Below are 18,739 nucleotides of genomic sequence, written 5' to 3' on the forward strand. Positions count from 1 at the left end.
GGAAGTGGTTAAAAAATATATATATATATTTTAAATTATTATTTTTATTCTATCTCTGCAAGGACAGAGAATGATACAATGTATCTCTCTCATCCATTCACAGAGAATAAAAAAAGGGGGCGGGCTTCACAGTGACTGATCAGGGTGATAGCCAATCAGAGGCTATCACAGCGATCAGGAGACCAGGAATCGGTCGTTCCGGGTGTGACTGTTGGAACTCTTGGTGAGACCCCAGTCTCTGTGCTGGGAGCACGCCATGAGCTAAAAAAATAAACATCTTTTTTTTTTTTATTTGTTTCCAAAAAGCACATAGTTCACCTAGCTCTTAAAGAGCAAAAATACAGTTGCAATACAAAAGCTCTCAGCTTTGTATATATTTCCATTATTAACCAATTTGGGTCCAGAGCAATTTTGTTATTTTTTGCATACATCTTCATTTTTGGCAATAAAGTTACTTTAACCACCAGAACATTATATATTTTCTGAAAGCAGAGGCCCTGTAGAATAAAATGGCGATGGTTGCAAATTTTTATGTCACATGATATTTGCGCAAATGTTTATTAAATGCAAATTTTCAGAAAACAAATATAATAAAATTAATTTTAGTGCAAAAACACACAATATAATACTGATTTTTGGTTAAAATATAAAAGATGAGATTAAATTGAATAAATAGATACCAAACATTCCATGTCTTAAAATTTGCGATATCGCCAAAAACTGTAGTGCCCAAAAATCTCCATAGGTGACGCTTTTAAAGCCTTTACAGCTCATCAGTTTAGAGTTAAAGTCAGTGATTGTAAATGAGCACCTTGTAAAACAACCCATTCAGTTTAAAACTGAAATGAAAAGCAAACATTTGTGTATAGATTTTAAAAAACATTATGAATACCTTTTTTGTTCCCATTTTTATAAGTGATCCCATTCCCCCTGTTCCCAGCTGCATAAGAGCTGGGGGGAGGAGAAGCAACAGCACAATGATCATCACAGTGAATGGCTGTGTGGGGGAGAACGTGCCAGTACAAGTCTGATCATTGGAGGAGAGCAGAGTGAGTTTCCAGCACAGCTACGCAAGCACTTTAACCACTTAAGGACTGGAAGGATTTACCCCCTTAATAACCAGGCCATTTTTTTGCGATACGGCATTGCATTATTTTAACTGACATTTGTGCGTCGTGTAACGCTGTACCTAAATAACACTGATGTCCTTTTTTTCCCCACAAATAGAGATTTCTTTTGGTGGTATTTGATCATCTCTGCAATTTTATTTTTTGCGCTATGAACAAAAAATAGTGGCAATTCTGAAAAAAAAAAACAATATTTTTTACTTCCTGCTATAAAACATTCCCAATAAAAAAATTAAAAAATCAAATTTTTTCATTATTTTAGGCCAATATGTATTCTGCTACATACAAAAAATCCCAATAAGTGTATATTGATTGGTGTTCAGAAAAGTTATCGCGTCTACAAACTAGGGGAAAGATTTATGTCATTTTTATTTATTTATTTATTTTTACTAGTAATGGCGGCGATCAGTGATTTTTAGAGGGACTACGACATTGCAGTGGACAGATCGGACACCTGACACTTTTGGGGGGACCAGTGACAATACTACAGTAATCAGTGCTAAAAATATGCACTGTTACTGTACTAATGACATTGGCAGGGAAGGGGTTAACACCAGGGGTGATCAAAGGGTTAAATGTGTGCCTAGGGGATGCTTTCTAACTGTGTGAGGGTTGTATTTACTGGATGAACCCAGAAACACATGTTTCTGAATAGGAGGAACACAGGATCCTTGTGTTCATCACTGAAAGAACAGCAGTCTGCCGTGTTTACATCGGTAGACCGCCGTTCTGTCTCCATGGGGAGCATTCGTGGGTGCCCCATGTACATCGCTTCCGCTGGACCTGCTGATTGGCTCCCTCTCTAGCTCCCACTAACCGCTACACGAAACTACGTACATGTACGTCGATTCGCGTAACAGGGCTGACCTGCTGCAGTATATTACCTATGTCGGCTGGTCGGCAAGTGGTTAATTAGGAGCTCTTGTGCTAGAATTATTGTCCTTACTCTGACATTTACAGTGATATGTCACATGTGTGATGCGATCATGGTTTGCATGCGTGTGCGCACTCTAGGCTTGCGTTTGTGCAGGTGTTAGGGGCAATTGGGTTATTTAATTTTATTTTTATATTTTATTACAATTTCTTTTTTTTTTTTAACATTTTTCTTTTATTTACACAGAGCAAAATGATAAACACAACACTTTTTTTTTGCCCCTATTTTTCATGAGCGGAACTCAAAGATCTAAGGCTGGCCATATATGTTCAATTTTCTTGTACAATTTTCTGTTAGATTTACCAAAAACCATATAATATGAGGTCAAAACTAAACATCACTTTCAATTTTATCCAATGAGGCAGGCCTTTGTACTACATAGCTGAAAGTAAATTTAAAGACAATTTTATAGAAAATTGTAAGAAAATTGTATAATGTATGGCCAGCCTAAGACTTTTTCTATGTACACAAAAGGCTCAAATATTCTCAACTATTCTCTCAAATATTTTTCCCAAATCTGTCGAAATCTGTGTTAGTGAGCTCTTCTCCTTTGCCAAGATAATCCATCCACCTCACAGGTGTGGCATATCAAGATGCCGATCAGACAGCATGATTATTACACAGGTGTGCATTAGGCTGGCCACAATAAAAGGCCACTCTAAAGTATGCAGATTTATCACACAGCACAATGCCACAGATATCGCAAGTTTTGAGGGAGTGTGCAATTGGCATGCTGACTGCAGGAATGTGCACCAGAGCTGTTGCCCGTGAATTGAATGTTAATTTCACTACCATTAGCCGTCTCCAAAGGTGTTTCAGAGAATATGGCAGTACATCCAACCGGCCTCACAACCGCAGGCCACGTGTAACTACACCAGCCCAGGACCTCCACATCCAGCATCTTCACCTCCAAGATCATCTGAGACCAGCCACCCGGACAGCTGCTGCAACAATCGGTTTGCATAACCAAAAAGTTTCTGCACAAACTGTCAGAAACCGTCTCAGGGAAGCTCATCTGCATGCTCATCATCCTCACCTGGGTCTCAACCTGACTGCAGTTCATCGTCGTAACCGATTGAAGTGGGCGAATGCTCACATTAAATGGCATCTGGCACTTTAGAGAGGTGTTCTCTTCATGGATGAATCCCGGTTTTATTAGATCTTTGAGTTAAGCTCATGAAAAACAGGGACATAAACAAGTGTTGCGTTTATAATTTTGTTCAGTATATTTTTATTTGATTAGCATTGGGCAGATGACAGGCACTCTTTATGGAGACATTACGGGGTTTATTTACTAAAGCTGGAGAGTGCAAAATCAGGCTCACTTCTGCATAGAAACTAATCAGCTTCCAGGTTTTATTGCCAAAGCTTAACTGAACAAGCTGAGGTTAGAAGCTTATTCGTTTCTATGCAGAAGTAAACCTGATTTTGCACTCTTCAGCTTTAGTAAATAAGTCCCTAGCGGTCTAATAGACCCCAATGTCTTCCCTGCCCTTTACACCATCTAACCAAGCACAGATCGGCTTGGTTAGATGTGTCCCCTCGCTGTACTAGCCAGGAAATGGCGCATCTGAAACCGTAAGTGACTTATGGCACTTTTCCACTGCAAGTACCGGCTTGGCTCTACTTGGCCCTGCTTGGCCCGGTTTGCTTTTCCACTGCTGGTACGGTGTTGGAACGGTTCGGTACGGTACGGTATGGTTTGCTTTTCCACTAAAGTAGTACTAAAGTTAAGTGGGTGGGATAACAACGGGGTGGGTGGGATTCTCTGACCAATCAGTGGCTAGTAGTGACAGCATGCAAAGGATTGTGGGATATGGTACCGGGTATGGTACCTCTTGGAACCACAATCGAGGTGGTACTGTTTTTGAGAGCCGTACCGTTCGGTTCCATGCAGTGGAAAAGCGCTGCCGTACCGTACCGAACTGTTCCTACACCATACCATGTGGTACCAGCAGCGGAAAAGCACAAAAGCGAGCTGAACCGTTCGGTTCCATGCAGTGGAAAAGCGCCATTATAGTTCGGTTTAATTGTTTGCATGTGAGATTGAGGCATTGATTTGCCTCAGTCTCACATCGATCTTTCTCCCCTAGCCAGCGGCTGTGTTCCTGGGCTCTGGTAAGAGGATGACAGCCCAGGAACCAGGAGGGGGGACGCCAGAGAAGGGGGGGGGGTGAAAGCTCTGTCACCTCTGTGAAAGTGATCAGCTGCTATGGAGCTGCCGCATCACTTTCACTTTGAATCTGGGAGCCTGCTAAGCAAAACCCGCACAAGCTGATGGTACTGGTGTTATTAGCTTGTGATTAAAGTTTCATTCTTTGGACGTACGTGGATGAACTGGTTAATACCACAATCAATTATATGCATTTCTCGGGTCTAGCCCGCTTCTTCAAGATGAGGATAACCCACATAGTACAATATATCTGTTCCCTATTTATCCCAAATAGGCATGTATATAAATACGAATGCCCTAAATTAATTCGGAAACAAGAAACAGCCCTAGGGATGCATGATGGCTCAAATATATGTCCATACTAAGCATTCTCATTTGTAAACATGCCTGTATACTAGTATTAGGATTGGTTGCCTTTTTCTTGCAAGCTTACATTAGAATGTAATATGAAAAGATGATAAAACAAGAAGCTGTCTATCCACAAGACAGGCTTAAATGGCACTTACTTGGCTCATAGTAGTCATAGATTTTGACCGGAACAGGTGCAGTTTTTCCCACAACATATTCCCTAAATGCTTGCATCTTTACACATGTCATACATTGGCTTGGTATCTGCAAAACAAATCAGATTTAGCATGGAAGCGGTGTATGTACTGTCTGCTAAACAATCTTGGCAGCTATTATATAAAAAATGTCACAGACAGCAGTTTACAAGAGCCATTGTAGCAATGATGCTTACATACTTTGAGTAGGCTGGGCAGAGACTTACTGCTAAAATTTCTAGAAACCTAGAAGATGGGCAAATCAATAAAACATTTGTGCATACACCAGAACATGTGTACGCAGATTTTTTTTTTAAATCTTCAGAGAATCATACATTTTATGGATCACTATTTGGCTGCGTTGCTGACTTGCATAGTTCTGTGCAGATTAGCAAATTCTAAATGGAAGTATTCAGTAGGGAAAAATAGGCAAACCAGCATGTCTTCTGATCCCAACATCACTATATAGGGAGTCCATAAGTGATATTTTTTAGAAGACACGACTGTTCCTATATATGTGTACATATATATATATATATATATATATATATACGAAAGTGGCACACTACTAAGTAAAACTTTAGCTTTTGTTGTCAGAAAGTATTGCCTGGTTTAGGTTGATTTAGTACTGGTTTATTTTAAAGTATATCTATAGCCCAAATCTTTTTTGCATTTTAGAGCATAAAAACCCCTGTGGTTTTTCTGGTTTTTTTTTTTTTTGTCTGTGTCCCATCGGTGAGGTGTGTGTTCATTTTCTGCCTTGCACACACAACAGGAAGCAAGAGCATACTGTATACATCCAAAGTGATGGAAACCCCATCTCGGATCTCCTGTTCCATTGTCAACTCAAAACTCACTTTCAGTACCTGTGACAATGGTTACCATGGCAAATTTGGGGGGGGGGGGGGGTTGGGACATTTTACGAGTGGGGACACAGACATAAAACCTTGACATAGCTTGTAAGCCTCCTATACCGCATTCAAAACTAAAAAACTGAATTTTTGTAAAATCTTACCGTAAAATTCCTTTCTCTGAGTTCTCCGACAGTCGCCGCCCACTCATACAGTCTTCACCAATGGGGTATTGATTTCCTCTCCTTAGGAGTAGCTAGGCAAAAGACTTGTTAAAACAAAAGCATTACCATAGACACACCCATGGGGGCTGTCCCACTGGTCCAATACCCCTCCTGCAATAGCCATCCCAACTCAGTTTGGTATCAAGCAGTGAAATGTACAAAAAAAAACAAAAGAGGGGCGGGGGCGGCGACTGTCGGGGGAATCAGAGAAAGGAATTTTACGGTAAGATTTTACAAAAATTCAGTTTTCTCTTACGTTCTCCGACAGTCGCCGCCCACTCATACAGTCTTTACCAATGGGGATGTCCCAAAGCAGTGTAGACATGAGGGGTGGGAAACGCAACCATCAGAAAAGGCAACGCAGTACCCATATCAGAGAAAGGAACCTTACAAGAACAGCAAGGGAACCTTCTGGGTAACAAAAAAGGCTCAACAGGAGCAACAACCCAGGAAAGCAAATAACCAAGGGGTAAACAACCCCAACAGCCAGGGACCCGCAATAAAATCTGGGTCCCCTACTGAACTGCCGCACAGAGAACTTTGCGGCCAAAGGAGGCATCAGCTGATGCCAGAACATCAATTTTGTAGAATTTGGAGAAGGTGTGCACTGACGACCAAGTCGCAGCCTTGCACACCTGGGCCACCGAGGCCAGATGCCGGAAAGCCCAGGACGCACTTACCGACCTAGTAGAGTGCGCCTTGACAGGGAAGGGTGGTACCCTTTCCCTCAACGAATAGGCCTGAACAATTGTCTGTCTGATCCATTTTGCAATGGTCGCCGCAGACACAGCCATACCCTTCCGAGGTCCCTCAGGAAGGACAAAGAGGGAATCCAATTTACGAAAGGATTCAGTCGACGACAGGTAAACCCTGATCGCCCTGACAACATCCAAAGAATGCAAAACAATCTCCTTGGGATGCTTAGGATTCGCACAGGGCGAAGGTAAGACAATGTCCTCATTGAGGTGGAAATCCGAAACCACCTTTGGAAGAAAGGACGGGTTTGGTCGCAAGACCACCTTATCCCTATGAACCACCAGGTAAGGGGAGCGGCAGGACAAGGCCGCCAACTCCGACACTCTGCGAGCAGAAGTGATCGCCACCAGAAAGGCAACCTTTTTAGATAGCAGAGATAAGTAAATTTCCCTGATTTTTCAAACGGGGAACGTTGTAACACGGACAGAACCAAGTTCAAGTCCCATGGAGGCAGAGGCTCCCTTCTAGGAGGGGCCAAGTGATGCACACCTTGAATGAAGGTGCGAACCAAAGAATTAGACGCCACAGGGCACTGAAAAAGAACAGCCAGTGCAGAAACCTGACCCTTAATCGTAGCCAACGCAAGGCGCTGGTCTACACCCAATTGGAGGAAAGCCAATAGTCTCGCCACCGAGTATGAACGAGGAGAGAAGACCCTGGACTCACACCAGGCAAAATAAGCTTTCCAAGTTCGGTAATAAATCTTACCAGACAAAGCTTTTCTAGCCTTGATTAAGGTAGGAATGACCTCTGAGGAGAGACCCCTGTCTCTCAGGACCTGGCTTTCAACAGCCATGCCGTTAAAGCCAGCGACTGTAAAGCAGGATGGAAGATCGGTCCCTGAGACAGAAGATCTTCCCGCATTGGAAGCCGCCATGGAGGCTCGACGGCCAGGTGAACGATGTCCGCGTACCAGGACTGACGGGGCCAGTCAGGCGCCACCAGAATCCCCAGTGTTTGTTCCGAGGTCAACCTGCGAAGGAACTTGGACAACAACTGAATCGGAGGAAAGGCATAGATCAGACGATACTGATGCCAAGGCACCACCAGCGTTCTTGCCACGAACCTTTCCACCTTGTGGTTTAGCCGAGACGCGAACAGATCCACATCCGGGGATCCCCACTTCGCACACAGCATCTGAAACACCTCCGGGTGCAGGGACCATTTCCCCTTGTCCAGGGTCTGGCGGCTCAGATAATCGGCCTGCCAATTCTCCACATCCGGAATGTGAACTGCCGAGATCACTGGGACATGAGTCTCGGCCCAAGACAGAATACAGGTCACTTCCTGGGCCGCCCGGGCACTCCTGGTGCCCCCTTGGTGGTTGATGTATGCCACCGCAGTGGTATTGTCCATCTGCACCCGCACAGGACGGCCCTGAAGACGATTCGACCAATGGAGCAGGCACAGCCTGATCGCTCTCAATTCCAAAATGTTGATCAGAAGGGAGGATTCCTCCTCCGACCAAGTGCCCTGGGCAGACAGGTTGCCAAGGATGCCACCCCAACCTGATAGGCTGGCATCCGTGGTAATCACCGTCCATAGTAACGGCTGGAAGGATTTTCCTTCCGACACAGCTGGGGACTGAAGCCACCACAAGAGATCCGTTCTGGTTTGGCGGCTCAGAGACACTCTCACGTCCAAGGACTGAGGTAGTCTGTCCCACCTGGCCAGGATCTCCGCTTGGAGAGACCGCGTGTGAAACTGTGCAAATGGTATCGCCTCGAAGGCAGACACCATCAACCCTAGGAACCGCATACAGGTCCTGAGTGATGAGGATTCGTTGTCCCTGAGGGACCTGACCTCGGATTGCAGAGTCCGGAGTTTGTCCTCCGGTAGGAACACCTTCGCTTGAGCAGAGTCCAGAACCATTCCCAAATACGGGAGACGAACTGAAGGAGACAGGGTCGACTTCTGAACGTTGATCGTCCAACCGAACTCCTGGAGCGTCTGGACCGTAGTGGACAGATTGCGCAGCAGGCTCTGACTGGCACTCGATCTTAACAGGAGATCGTCCAGATAACCCAAGACCGCAATGCCCTGTGCCCGCAGCAGTCCCAGAACAGGCGCCAACACTTTGGTAAAGACCCTTGGAGCCGAAGCGAGACCGAAAGGTAACGCCACGAACTGATAGTGTACCTCTGATGACCCTAGAATATGGGGATGTGTAGATACGCATCCTTCAGGTCGATAGAGGCCAGGAATTCCATGCAGAACTTTCGAACGCGCACAAAGTAGTTCAGAGCTGTCAAGTCCAGAATCGGACGCACTTTGCCCTCCTTTCTGGGCACAGTGAACAGATTTTGGTAAAATCCCCGAAATTTGTCCCGATGAGGCACCAGGACAATTACCCCCTGAGCGAGGAGATCTTGCACCGCTTGATGCAGGTCTTGTAACCGCCCTGGGATCAAATGAAGATTTGAGGGAAAGAATCTGTCCGCCGGCCGTGAAAGAAATTCGATCTTGTACCCTGATCGAATGATTTCCTGAACCCACTTGTCCTGAACTCGGAGTAGCCAAGGTTGGAGGAAACCGCGCAAACGTCCCCCCACCCCTGAAATGGGTGAGGGCGCCCCTTCAGGCAGAAGCGGACTGAGCTGCCGCACCAGCTTGGGCGGATTTTTGTTTGCCGGCCCAGGGCTTTCTCTAGCCACCCTGGCCCTTAAAGGGTTTCCCCTTGTAGTGCGACTTGAAGGCACAAAAGGAACCCTGATTAGGTTTAAAGGCAGGACCCCGCTTGCCGCGGAAAAAATTGCCCTTAGGATTCTGGGGCAGCAGAGTGCTCTTGCCCCCAGTGACTCCCTTAACTAATTCATTCAGGGATTCCCCAAAAAAAACCCGCATAGGGAATGTCAGCCACCGCCTTTCTAGATTTCTGGTCAGCCGACCAGCTCTTCAACCATATCAGCCGACGGTTAAGCACCGCGACACTGGACAGGCGCGCAGCCAAAAGGGCCTCATTTAAGGCTGCATCGCACAAATACATGACCCCTTGATAAATCTGGTCCGCCATCTCCACGGTAGTGGGTGGAGCAGAATCAGCTACGAGTGTGCGTCTGAGCACCTTGGTCCAGTCCGCCACAGCCTGAGCCGCCATGACAGAGGTGAAAATAGGCCTGAGCATGGAATCCGCCACCACATAGGTGTGGCGGGCAAGCGATTCCAGCCTCCTATCCGTAGGATCCCTAAATACCGGAGAATCCTCGGTAGGAACCAGTGTAGCCTTGTTCAATCTGGCTACAGTGTGATCCACTTGAGGAGCCACACACCAGCGTGCAACCGTAGTAGACGCAAACAGGTAGAGAAGTTGAAACCTCTTAGGCACCGTGAAGGTGTGTTTTAAATTGTGCCATTGTTCATTCACAGTGTGATGAAACTCAGCGGGGTAGGGAAAAACCTGCGCCGTCTTACGGGTCCTGTGTGTACCAAAAGATGACACAATGCCCGGAGGATTGGGCTCATCCTCAAAATGTAGTGTTTCTTTAATGGCAGAAATCAGCGCATCCATAGCCGCGCGTTCCTCCGGCGTCCCAGGGGGGGAATCATCCACCCCTGTAACCTCCGCCTCCCCCTCAGACTCTTGCGGGTCCTGAGAAGAGCGAGACCCTGAAAGGGGCACGCTACCCACAGCAACCATGTCACATTCAGAATCAGAAGAAAAATAAATCCTAGGCCTTTTTCTAGCAGCACGTTCAGACATCAGCACATCCATTTTGGACACCAAAGTCGCCACTACAGCAGCCAAATTAGTCAGAGTAGAGGATTCAGAAGAACTTCTGGTATTATAAGTAGAAATCAGCATGGATTCATGAAAAATCGTTCGTGCCAAACCAATCTGTTAACCTTCTACGATGAAGTGAGCTGCCACCTAGATAAAGGTAAGCCTGTGGATGTGGTGTATCTGGACTTCGCAAAGGCCTTTGACACCGTTCCTCACAAACGCTTACTGTACAAACTAAGGAAGGTAGGTATGGATCATAAGGTGAGTACCTGGATAGAGACCTGGCTCCAGGGGAGAGTCCAGAGGGTGGTGATTAATGGGGAGTACTCGGATTGGGCGGGTGTGGAAAGTGGGGTCCCCCAGGGTTCTGTCCTGGGACCAATCCTGTTTAATTTATTCATAAATGATCTAGAGGAGGGGATATCTAGTACAATCTCAGTATTTGCAGATGATACTAAATTAGGCATGCCAATATCTTCTATGCAGGATGTGGAAATCTTGCAAGCAGACCTGAACAAAATAACGGGGTGGGCAACCACATGGCAGATGAGGTTTAATGTAGAAAAATGTAAAGTAATGCACTTGGGTGCCAGAAACCAGAAAGCAAGCTATTCACTAGGGGGTGAACCTCTGGGTGAGTCTAGGATGGAAAAGGACTTGGGGGTACTGGTAGACAACAGGCTTGGCAGTGGCATGCAATGCCAAGCCGCCGCAAGCAAAGCCAACAGAATACTGGGATGTATAAAAAGGGGGATTCACTCCAGAAATAAAGAGATTATTCTCCCGCTCTACAAGACTCTGGTCCGGCCACATCTGGAGTATGCTGTCCAGTTCTGGGCACCGGTCCGCAGGAAGGATGTGCTGGAACTGAAGAAAGTCCAGAGGAGGGCAACAAAAATAATTAGGGGAATGGGGGACATCGGCTATGAGGAAAGACTACAAGCACTGAACCTATTCTCTCTGGAGAAGAGACGATTGAGGGGGGATATGATATCAATGTACAAATACTGTACTGGCGACCCTAGCATAAGGAACAAACTATTCAGAGAAAGGGAATACAATAAGACACGTGGCCACTCACTAAAACTTGAGGAAAGGCGGTTTAACCTTAAAGTGCGTAAGGGGTTCTTCACTGTAAGAGCGGTAAGGATGTGGAATTCTCTTCCACAAGCAGTCGTATCAGCGGGGAGCATAGATAGTTTCAAAAAACTATTAGATGTACACCTTAAAGACCACAACATACAGGGGTACACAATGTACGGTTAAAAGCAAACACACACGCATCATGGGTTGAACTGGATGGACTTGTGTCTTTTTTCAACCTCACTAACTATGTAACTATGTAACTTGAATCCCCTACCAAGGCTGGAGGGAATTTGCTGTCCTGAGATTCCATTGCAAACAAAAAAGTTTTTTTTTGAAGCACTGGCCCTTTAAGAGCGCCGCGGACCCCGCAGCACACCGCTACACTGCACTGTGGAACACAGACCCCCCCCAGGGACAAACCGAGCCAGGAAGATTGCACAATGGTGGAAAAGAAAGGAGAGCAGGACAGAGCCCTCAGAAGTGTATTACCAGCTCCTATAGTCGCTCCTGAGAAAAAGGAAGGAAGTGATGTCACGCAGAGACTGAACAGAGGCTGCAGGCTAAGGAAACATGGATGCCTATGCAAAGTAAATGGGAGGCTTCGGCAAAATGGCCGCCGACATGTGCTCGGAACGATCATTGCCACACACAAAATGGCATCGTAAGGCGCCAAAATACACTACACACAATGCTATACAAGCGCCCACAGTGAAGCCAGTGCACAATGCTATACATGCTGCCCACACCTAAAATGACGGCCTGGCGGTTTTTAACCCCGCAGCAGTCGCCACACTAGTCTGTACCTCCAAGCACCTTAGTGACACAGGAGAGGGATCCCCCAAACCCCACACAGCGCAGGCTGTGATAGAAAACCCCCCGCAGGGATCAGGATCAGGGAGCCCAAAAACGCACAGACATAGGGGACACCACAGACACACAGGACTGCTGACCCCAGACAGAGGCCCTACACAGAGTGTACTTACCTGTACCCGATGGCGTGGGGTGCCTCATAATACACGGAAAACCGCCCACCCTCAGATGGCAGTGGAGTTTTGTCAGCCAAAAACGCAGGACACCAGGGGTGCACGGACGAACCGTGCATGTGTCCGGTGAGGTAGCCACGTCAGAGGCTGCATCCCTGAGGACAGAGACAGGTCGTTTGTGAGGCCAGGGCGAACACATAGCCTATTAAACGCTCAATGGCGGGCTGGGATTCCATCTGATCCTCTGTCCTGGATAACCAGGACGACCAGTCCGATTCCCAGCTCCGCAAACTCCATCTTCATCCGAAGATCCGACTAACGCTGACAAAATAAACAGCTAGCAATGCAAAGAAAAAAACGGAATTTTTGTAAAATCTTACCTGTAAAATTCCTTTCTCTGAGTCCTCCGACAGTCGCCGCCTCTTCATATTCGTCACATATGGGGTATTAGACTTTGCTCCGAAGGAGTAGCTAGGCAACAGAATATGTTAACATTAAAGCTTTTAACATATCCCACCCTCAAGGGGTGGTCCCCTCAGTCAATACCCTCCTACTTCCTGCAACCATATCTCAGTTTTAGTGGAATAGCAGTAGAGTATACAACCAAACCCCAAAAGAGGGTCGGGGGCGGCGACTGACGGAGGACTCAGAGAAAGGAATTTTACAGGTAAGATTTTACAAAAATTTTGTTTTCTCTTACGTCCTCCGACAGTTGCCGCCTCTTCATATTCGTCACATATGGGGACGTCCCAAAGCAGTGCAAACATGAGGGGTGGGAAACGCATCCGCGCCGAAAAGGCAACGCAGTCTCCGCATCAAAGAAAGGAACCTTACCAAAGGAAGGAAACCAGCTGGGCTACAGGAAAAAACAAGTGCTCAACAGGAGCAACAACCCAGGAAAAGACAAATAACCAGGGGATAAAAAACTTATCCCAACAGCCAGTGGTCCCCACAAGGGACCATAGGGCAACGCCGCACTAAGAACCTTGCGGCCAAAGGAAGCATCCGCAGATGCCTGAACATCTACTTTGTAGAATTTTGTGAAAGTGTGCACGGTCGACCAAGTCGCTGCCTTACACACCTGGGCTACAGAAGCCCCATGACGACAGGCCCAAGACGTACTCAGAGATCTAGTAGAGTGCGCCTTCACAGGCACAGGGGGAACCTTCCCCTGCAAAGCATAGGCCTGTTCAATGGTCTGCCTGATCCATTTTGCGATGGTAGAGGCCGACGCCGCCATGCCCTTCCGAGGACCCTCTGGAAGAACAAACAAGGAATCCGTCTTTCGAAAAGACTCAGTCGATTTAAGGTAAACCCTTATCGCCCGAACAACATCCAGAGAATGTAATCTCACCTCCTTTGGATGTTAAGGCTTCGCGCACAGCGAAGGAAAGACAATATCCTCATTAAGATGGAATTCCGAAACTCGTTTCGGAAGGAAAGAAGGATAAGTTCGCAAGACCACCTTATCCAAATGAACAACCAGATACGGAGACTTGCAGGACAAAGCTGCCAGCTCCGACACTTTGCGAGCCGAAGTGATCGCCACCAAAAAGGCGACCTTTTTGGACAACATAGACAACGAGATCTCCCTGATCTGTTCAAAAGGAGCACGTTGCAACACAGACAGAACGAGATTCAAGTCCCAAGGGGGCAAAGGATCCCTCCTAGGAGGAACCAGATGCCGCACACCCTGAACAAAAGTGCCAATCCTGACAAGCTAGACATTAAAAACTGAGATATGGTTGCAGGAAGTAGGAGGGTATTGACTGAGGGGACCACCCCTTGAGGGTGGGATATGTTAAAAGCTTTAATGTTAACATATTCTGTTGCCTAGCTACTCCTTCGGAGCAAAGTCTAATACCCCATATGTGACGAATATGAAGAGGCGGCGACTGTCGGAGGACGTAAGAGAAATTACATTTTCAGAAAATAAAAGCATAAAATAGAAGAAGAAGGCTGAGATAGCCATCCCAACTCAGTTTGTCTTCTGCCTACTCCTGAACTAGGCAGAAGACAAACTGAGTTGGGATGGCTATTGCAGGAGGGGTATTGGACCAGTGGGACAGCCCCCATGGGTGTGTCTATGGTAATGCTTTTGTTTTAACAAGTCTTTTGCCTAGCTACTCCTAAGGAGAGGAAGTCAATATCCCATTGGTGAAGACTGTATGAGTGGGCGGCGACTGTCGGAGGACGTAAGAGAAAAAACTTTTTAAATTTGTGATAAAAGCATAAAACTGATGTTAAAGTGATACTTCCTGCTCCGTGCAAGAATTTTGCACATGTCGGGCCTTACCTCTTTAGCAATCACCCGCCAGCACTGTCCACATCTTTACCTTTTGAGTGCCCCATAGCAAGCCATGTGCTAAGGGGGGAATCATGCAGGCATGCCCTTGAGCCCGGCTGTGTACATCCATTAACACTCAGCACAGCTCAGTCATACCCCCCCCACCCTCCTCACAGGATTTGACTGTGAGCAGCAGGAGCTAATGGCTGCCGGAGTCTCCTGTGAGAGCAGGAAGTGCAGGGAGAAGACCTGCAGCTGGGCACAGTGCTGAAACGATCTTAGGAGACAGGTAAATGTTTAGGAGTTTAGGGGTGGGTAACAGATAGCTAAATGTTTTTTTACCTTAATGCAGGGAATGCAGCCATGTGCAAAATGTTTAAAATTTAGAACCACTTTAACCACTTGCCGTCTGAGTACAGTAGTACTACTGCGGCAAAGTGGTTCGTTATCGTCTGACGACGTAGTATTAACGTCGTCAGACACTCCCCCTTCTGGGCGGCGCTTGTGCGCCGCCGGAGGCTCGCTCCCGCTGTTTTCATTCACAGCGGGAGTCGGGCCAGGGGAGGAGCAGCGGCGATCGCCGCTGCTCTCCCCCGATCGCCGGGGATCTAGTGTGGAGATCCGCCCGCCTGTGTAAACACAAGCGGGCGGATCTCCATAGTGACAGGGAGTGACAGATCGGAGTGTTCAGCATAGCTGGACATCCGATCTGTCCATGACTCACTCAGTCACCTCCCCCCCTACACGTCAGTAAGCACCAGGCATACATTAACCCCTCCCTCTCCAATAAAATTAACCCCTTCCCTGCCAGTGTCATTTTTACAGTAACAGTGCATATATATAGCACTGATTACTGCAGTAATGTCACTGGTACCCCCAAAAGTGTCAAAAATGTCAGTCAAGGGTCCGATCTGTCCGCCGCAATGTCGCAGTCCCACAAAAAAAATCGCAGATCGCCGCCATTACGCGTTAAAAAAAAAAAAAAAACACCAAAAATGACAGAAATCTTTCCCTTTGTTAGTAAACGCAATAACTTTTGCGCAAACCAATCAAAATACGCTTATTGCGATTTTTTTTTACCAAACATAGGTGGCAGAAAACAAATTGGCCAAAATTTTTTTAAAAAATTGGTTTTTACATCTTTTTTGGGGGGAATTTCATATAAAAAAATGTTAAAAATATTGTTATTTTTTCAAAATAAACGCTCTTTTTTTGTTTATAGCGCAAAAAGTAAAAATCGCACAGGTGATCAAATACCACCAAAAGAAAGCTCTGTTTGTGGGAAAAAAAGGACGTAAATTTCATTTGGGTACGGCGTCGCACGACCGCGTAATTGTCAGTTGAATTCGCACAGCGCCGAATCGCAAAAAGTGGCCTGGACGGAAGACAGCAAAATCCTCCGGTGGTAAAGTGGTTAAGGTAGCAAAATACCAATCTATATATAATATATATATATAAACATATGCATCTGGGTGTTGTATTGCAGGACACTTACCTCATCAAAATAGAACAGAACTTTTCTTCCTTCAACCTCATAGCGTTTAAGACCAATCTGTTTGTTGAGGAGCAACTGCAAGGAGATAAGGTACAATAGGCAATAATAAGATGTTTGCATTTGCTATAACATTTTTTTACACATTTTTCAGTACATTGAGGGACACAGAAATTCAGAAACAGTAGGGTTATACTGTCATTCACAGGAGGTTATCAAGCAAATAAAACCTAAACCAGCTGTCAGGGCCTGTACTTGAACCTGGGACCTATTCTGTGTCTGGCAATTACTATTCTCGCTAAGCTGAGATGATGGACAGCACCCTGCGTGATCCACTGGACAACCCTGCCTTGTGTCTTGATTTCTGTTGAACCTTGAAATCTTTGCTCCTCCCATGAACTTCCAGATATAAGCCAAGTCTCTGCACCTCCTGTTTCCAGATTATTATGGTTCTTATCCTGCCTGCTGCCTCGAGCTACCTCTATTGCTACTTGGAATTGATCTTGGCTTGTGATCCCGACTACGAAACTCTTCTCCTGCATCGACCTTGGCTTGTGACCCCAACTACGAAACTCTTCTCCTGCACCGACCTTGGCTTGTAGACCCGACACTTATCACTGGTCTAACGGTTAAGACAATTCATTCCCTTACAGAACTGAGAACTGTGCTTAGTCTGACGTTATCGGCCATTGGTCTCTACTCACTACAGATATTCTCCTAACACCAGCCCTGTATAACTCCTCCTCTGCCCAGCATGCCTCAGTTTTTGAGAAAGTCCTAGGGGTAAGAGTAACAACACATAGAGAAGTAGGATCTATGTCCCTCAATAGGCGCAAAAGAACAGAAACAGCAGAACAGACAGAAACAGAAAAAAATCTAATTTTGTTAATTTTTCATTGAGGAGCACAGGATTTTAGAAACAGTTGTTATGTCCAAAAGCAGTCTAACTGAGGAGTGGGGAAAAGTCACTGAGAGACCCAAGTACCTGAAGGACCAAAGTCAGAAACGTTAGCAGGACACAGGAACTACTGCCCCCAGGCGGAGACCCCATAAGATTAACCTGGTGTTCCAGATCCAGTAGCTACTGTCAAAGGTAAAGACAATACCAAGAAAACACTAAACTTTATTCAGCACCAGACTGTGAGAACCCATCAGCATTATACTAAAACAGGTGGAACAACCAGTTACTTGAAAATGGGTAATCCAGACCAAACAGCAATATGTGGTCAACAAAAACGGAATTTTTGTAAAATCTTACCTGTAAAATTCCTTTCTCTGAGTCCTCCGACAGTCGCCGCCTCTTCATATTCGTCACATATGGGGTATTAGACTTTGCTCCGAAGGAGTAGCTAGGCAACAGAATATGTTAATAAAGCTTTTAACATATCCAACATATCCCACCCTCAAGGGGTGGTCCCCTCAGTCAATACCCTCCTACTTCCTGCAACCATATCTCAGTTTTAGTGGAATAGCAGTAGAGTATACAACCAAACCCCAAAAGAGGGGCGGGGGCGGCGACTGTCGGAGGACTCAGAGAAAGGAATTTTACAGGTAAGATTTTACAAAAATTCCGTTTTCTCTTACGTCCTCCGACAGTCGCCGCCTCTTCATATTCGTCACATATGGGGACGTCCCAAAGCAGTGCAAACATGAGGGGTGGGAAACACATCCGCGCCGAGAGGCAACGCAGTTTCCACATCAAGAAAGGAACCTTACCAAAGGAAGGAAACCAGCTGGGCAACAGCAAAAAACAAGTGCTCAACAGGAGCAACAACCCAGGAAAAGGCAAAAACCAGGGGATACAAAACTTATCCCAACAGCCAGGAGTCCCCAACAAGGGACCCTAGGGAACAGCCGCACTAAGAACCTTGCGGCCAAAGGAAGCATCCGCCGATGCCCGAACATCTACTTTGTAGAATTTTGTGAAAGTGTGCACGGTCGACCAAGTCGCCGCCTTACACACCTGGGCTACAGAAGCCCCATGACGACAGGCCCAAGACGTACTCAGAGATCTAGTAGAGTGCGCCTTCACAGGCACAGGGGGAACCTTCCCCTGCAAGGCATAGGCCTGTTCAATGGTCTGTCTGATCCATTTAGCGATGGTAGAGGCCGAAGCCGCCATGCCCTTCCGAGGACCCTCTGGAAGAACAAACAAGGAGTCCGTTTTACGAAAAGACTCAGTCGATCGAAGGTAAACCCTGATCGCCCGAACAACATCCAAAGAGTGCAATCTCACCTCCTGTGGATGTTTAGGCTTCGTGCACAACGAAGGCAAGACAATGTCCTCATTAAGATGGAATTCCGAAACACGTTTCGGAAGAAAAGAAGGATTAGGTCGCAAGACCACCTTATCCAAATGAATAACCAAGTACGGAGACTTGCAGGACAAAGCCGCCAGTTCCGACACTCTGCGAGCCGAAGTGATCGCCACCAAAAAGGCGACCTTTTTGGATAACATAGACAACGAGATCTCCCTGATCTGTTCAAAAGGAGCACGTTGTAACACAGATAGCACGAGATTCAAGTCCCAAGGGGGCAGAGGATCCCTCCTAGGAGGAACCAG

The 18,739-nt window shown here is 46.3% G+C and overlaps 1 protein-coding gene across 2 annotated transcripts in view; it reads right to left on the reverse strand.

The window, feature by feature from the left end:
- The window catches only part of CPAMD8 (C3 and PZP like alpha-2-macroglobulin domain containing 8), a 472,168-nt gene that overhangs the window by 92,519 nt on the left and 360,910 nt on the right, over nt 1-18,739 (reverse strand). For both annotated transcript variants that reach the window (XM_082260961.1, XM_082260960.1), the window contains 2 exons: nt 16,180-16,254; nt 4,741-4,846 (listed from right to left, as the gene is read on the reverse strand). In XM_082260961.1, the coding sequence (XP_082117087.1) occupies nt 4,741-4,846; nt 16,180-16,254 (181 nt within the window). The remainder of the gene's footprint in view (nt 1-4,740; nt 4,847-16,179; nt 16,255-18,739) is intronic.

The sequence above is a fragment of the Pelophylax lessonae genome (genome assembly GCF_965119305.1).
Source record: "Pelophylax lessonae genome assembly, chromosome: 1".
In the NCBI taxonomy this organism is placed as follows: Eukaryota; Metazoa; Chordata; class Amphibia; order Anura; family Ranidae; genus Pelophylax; species Pelophylax lessonae.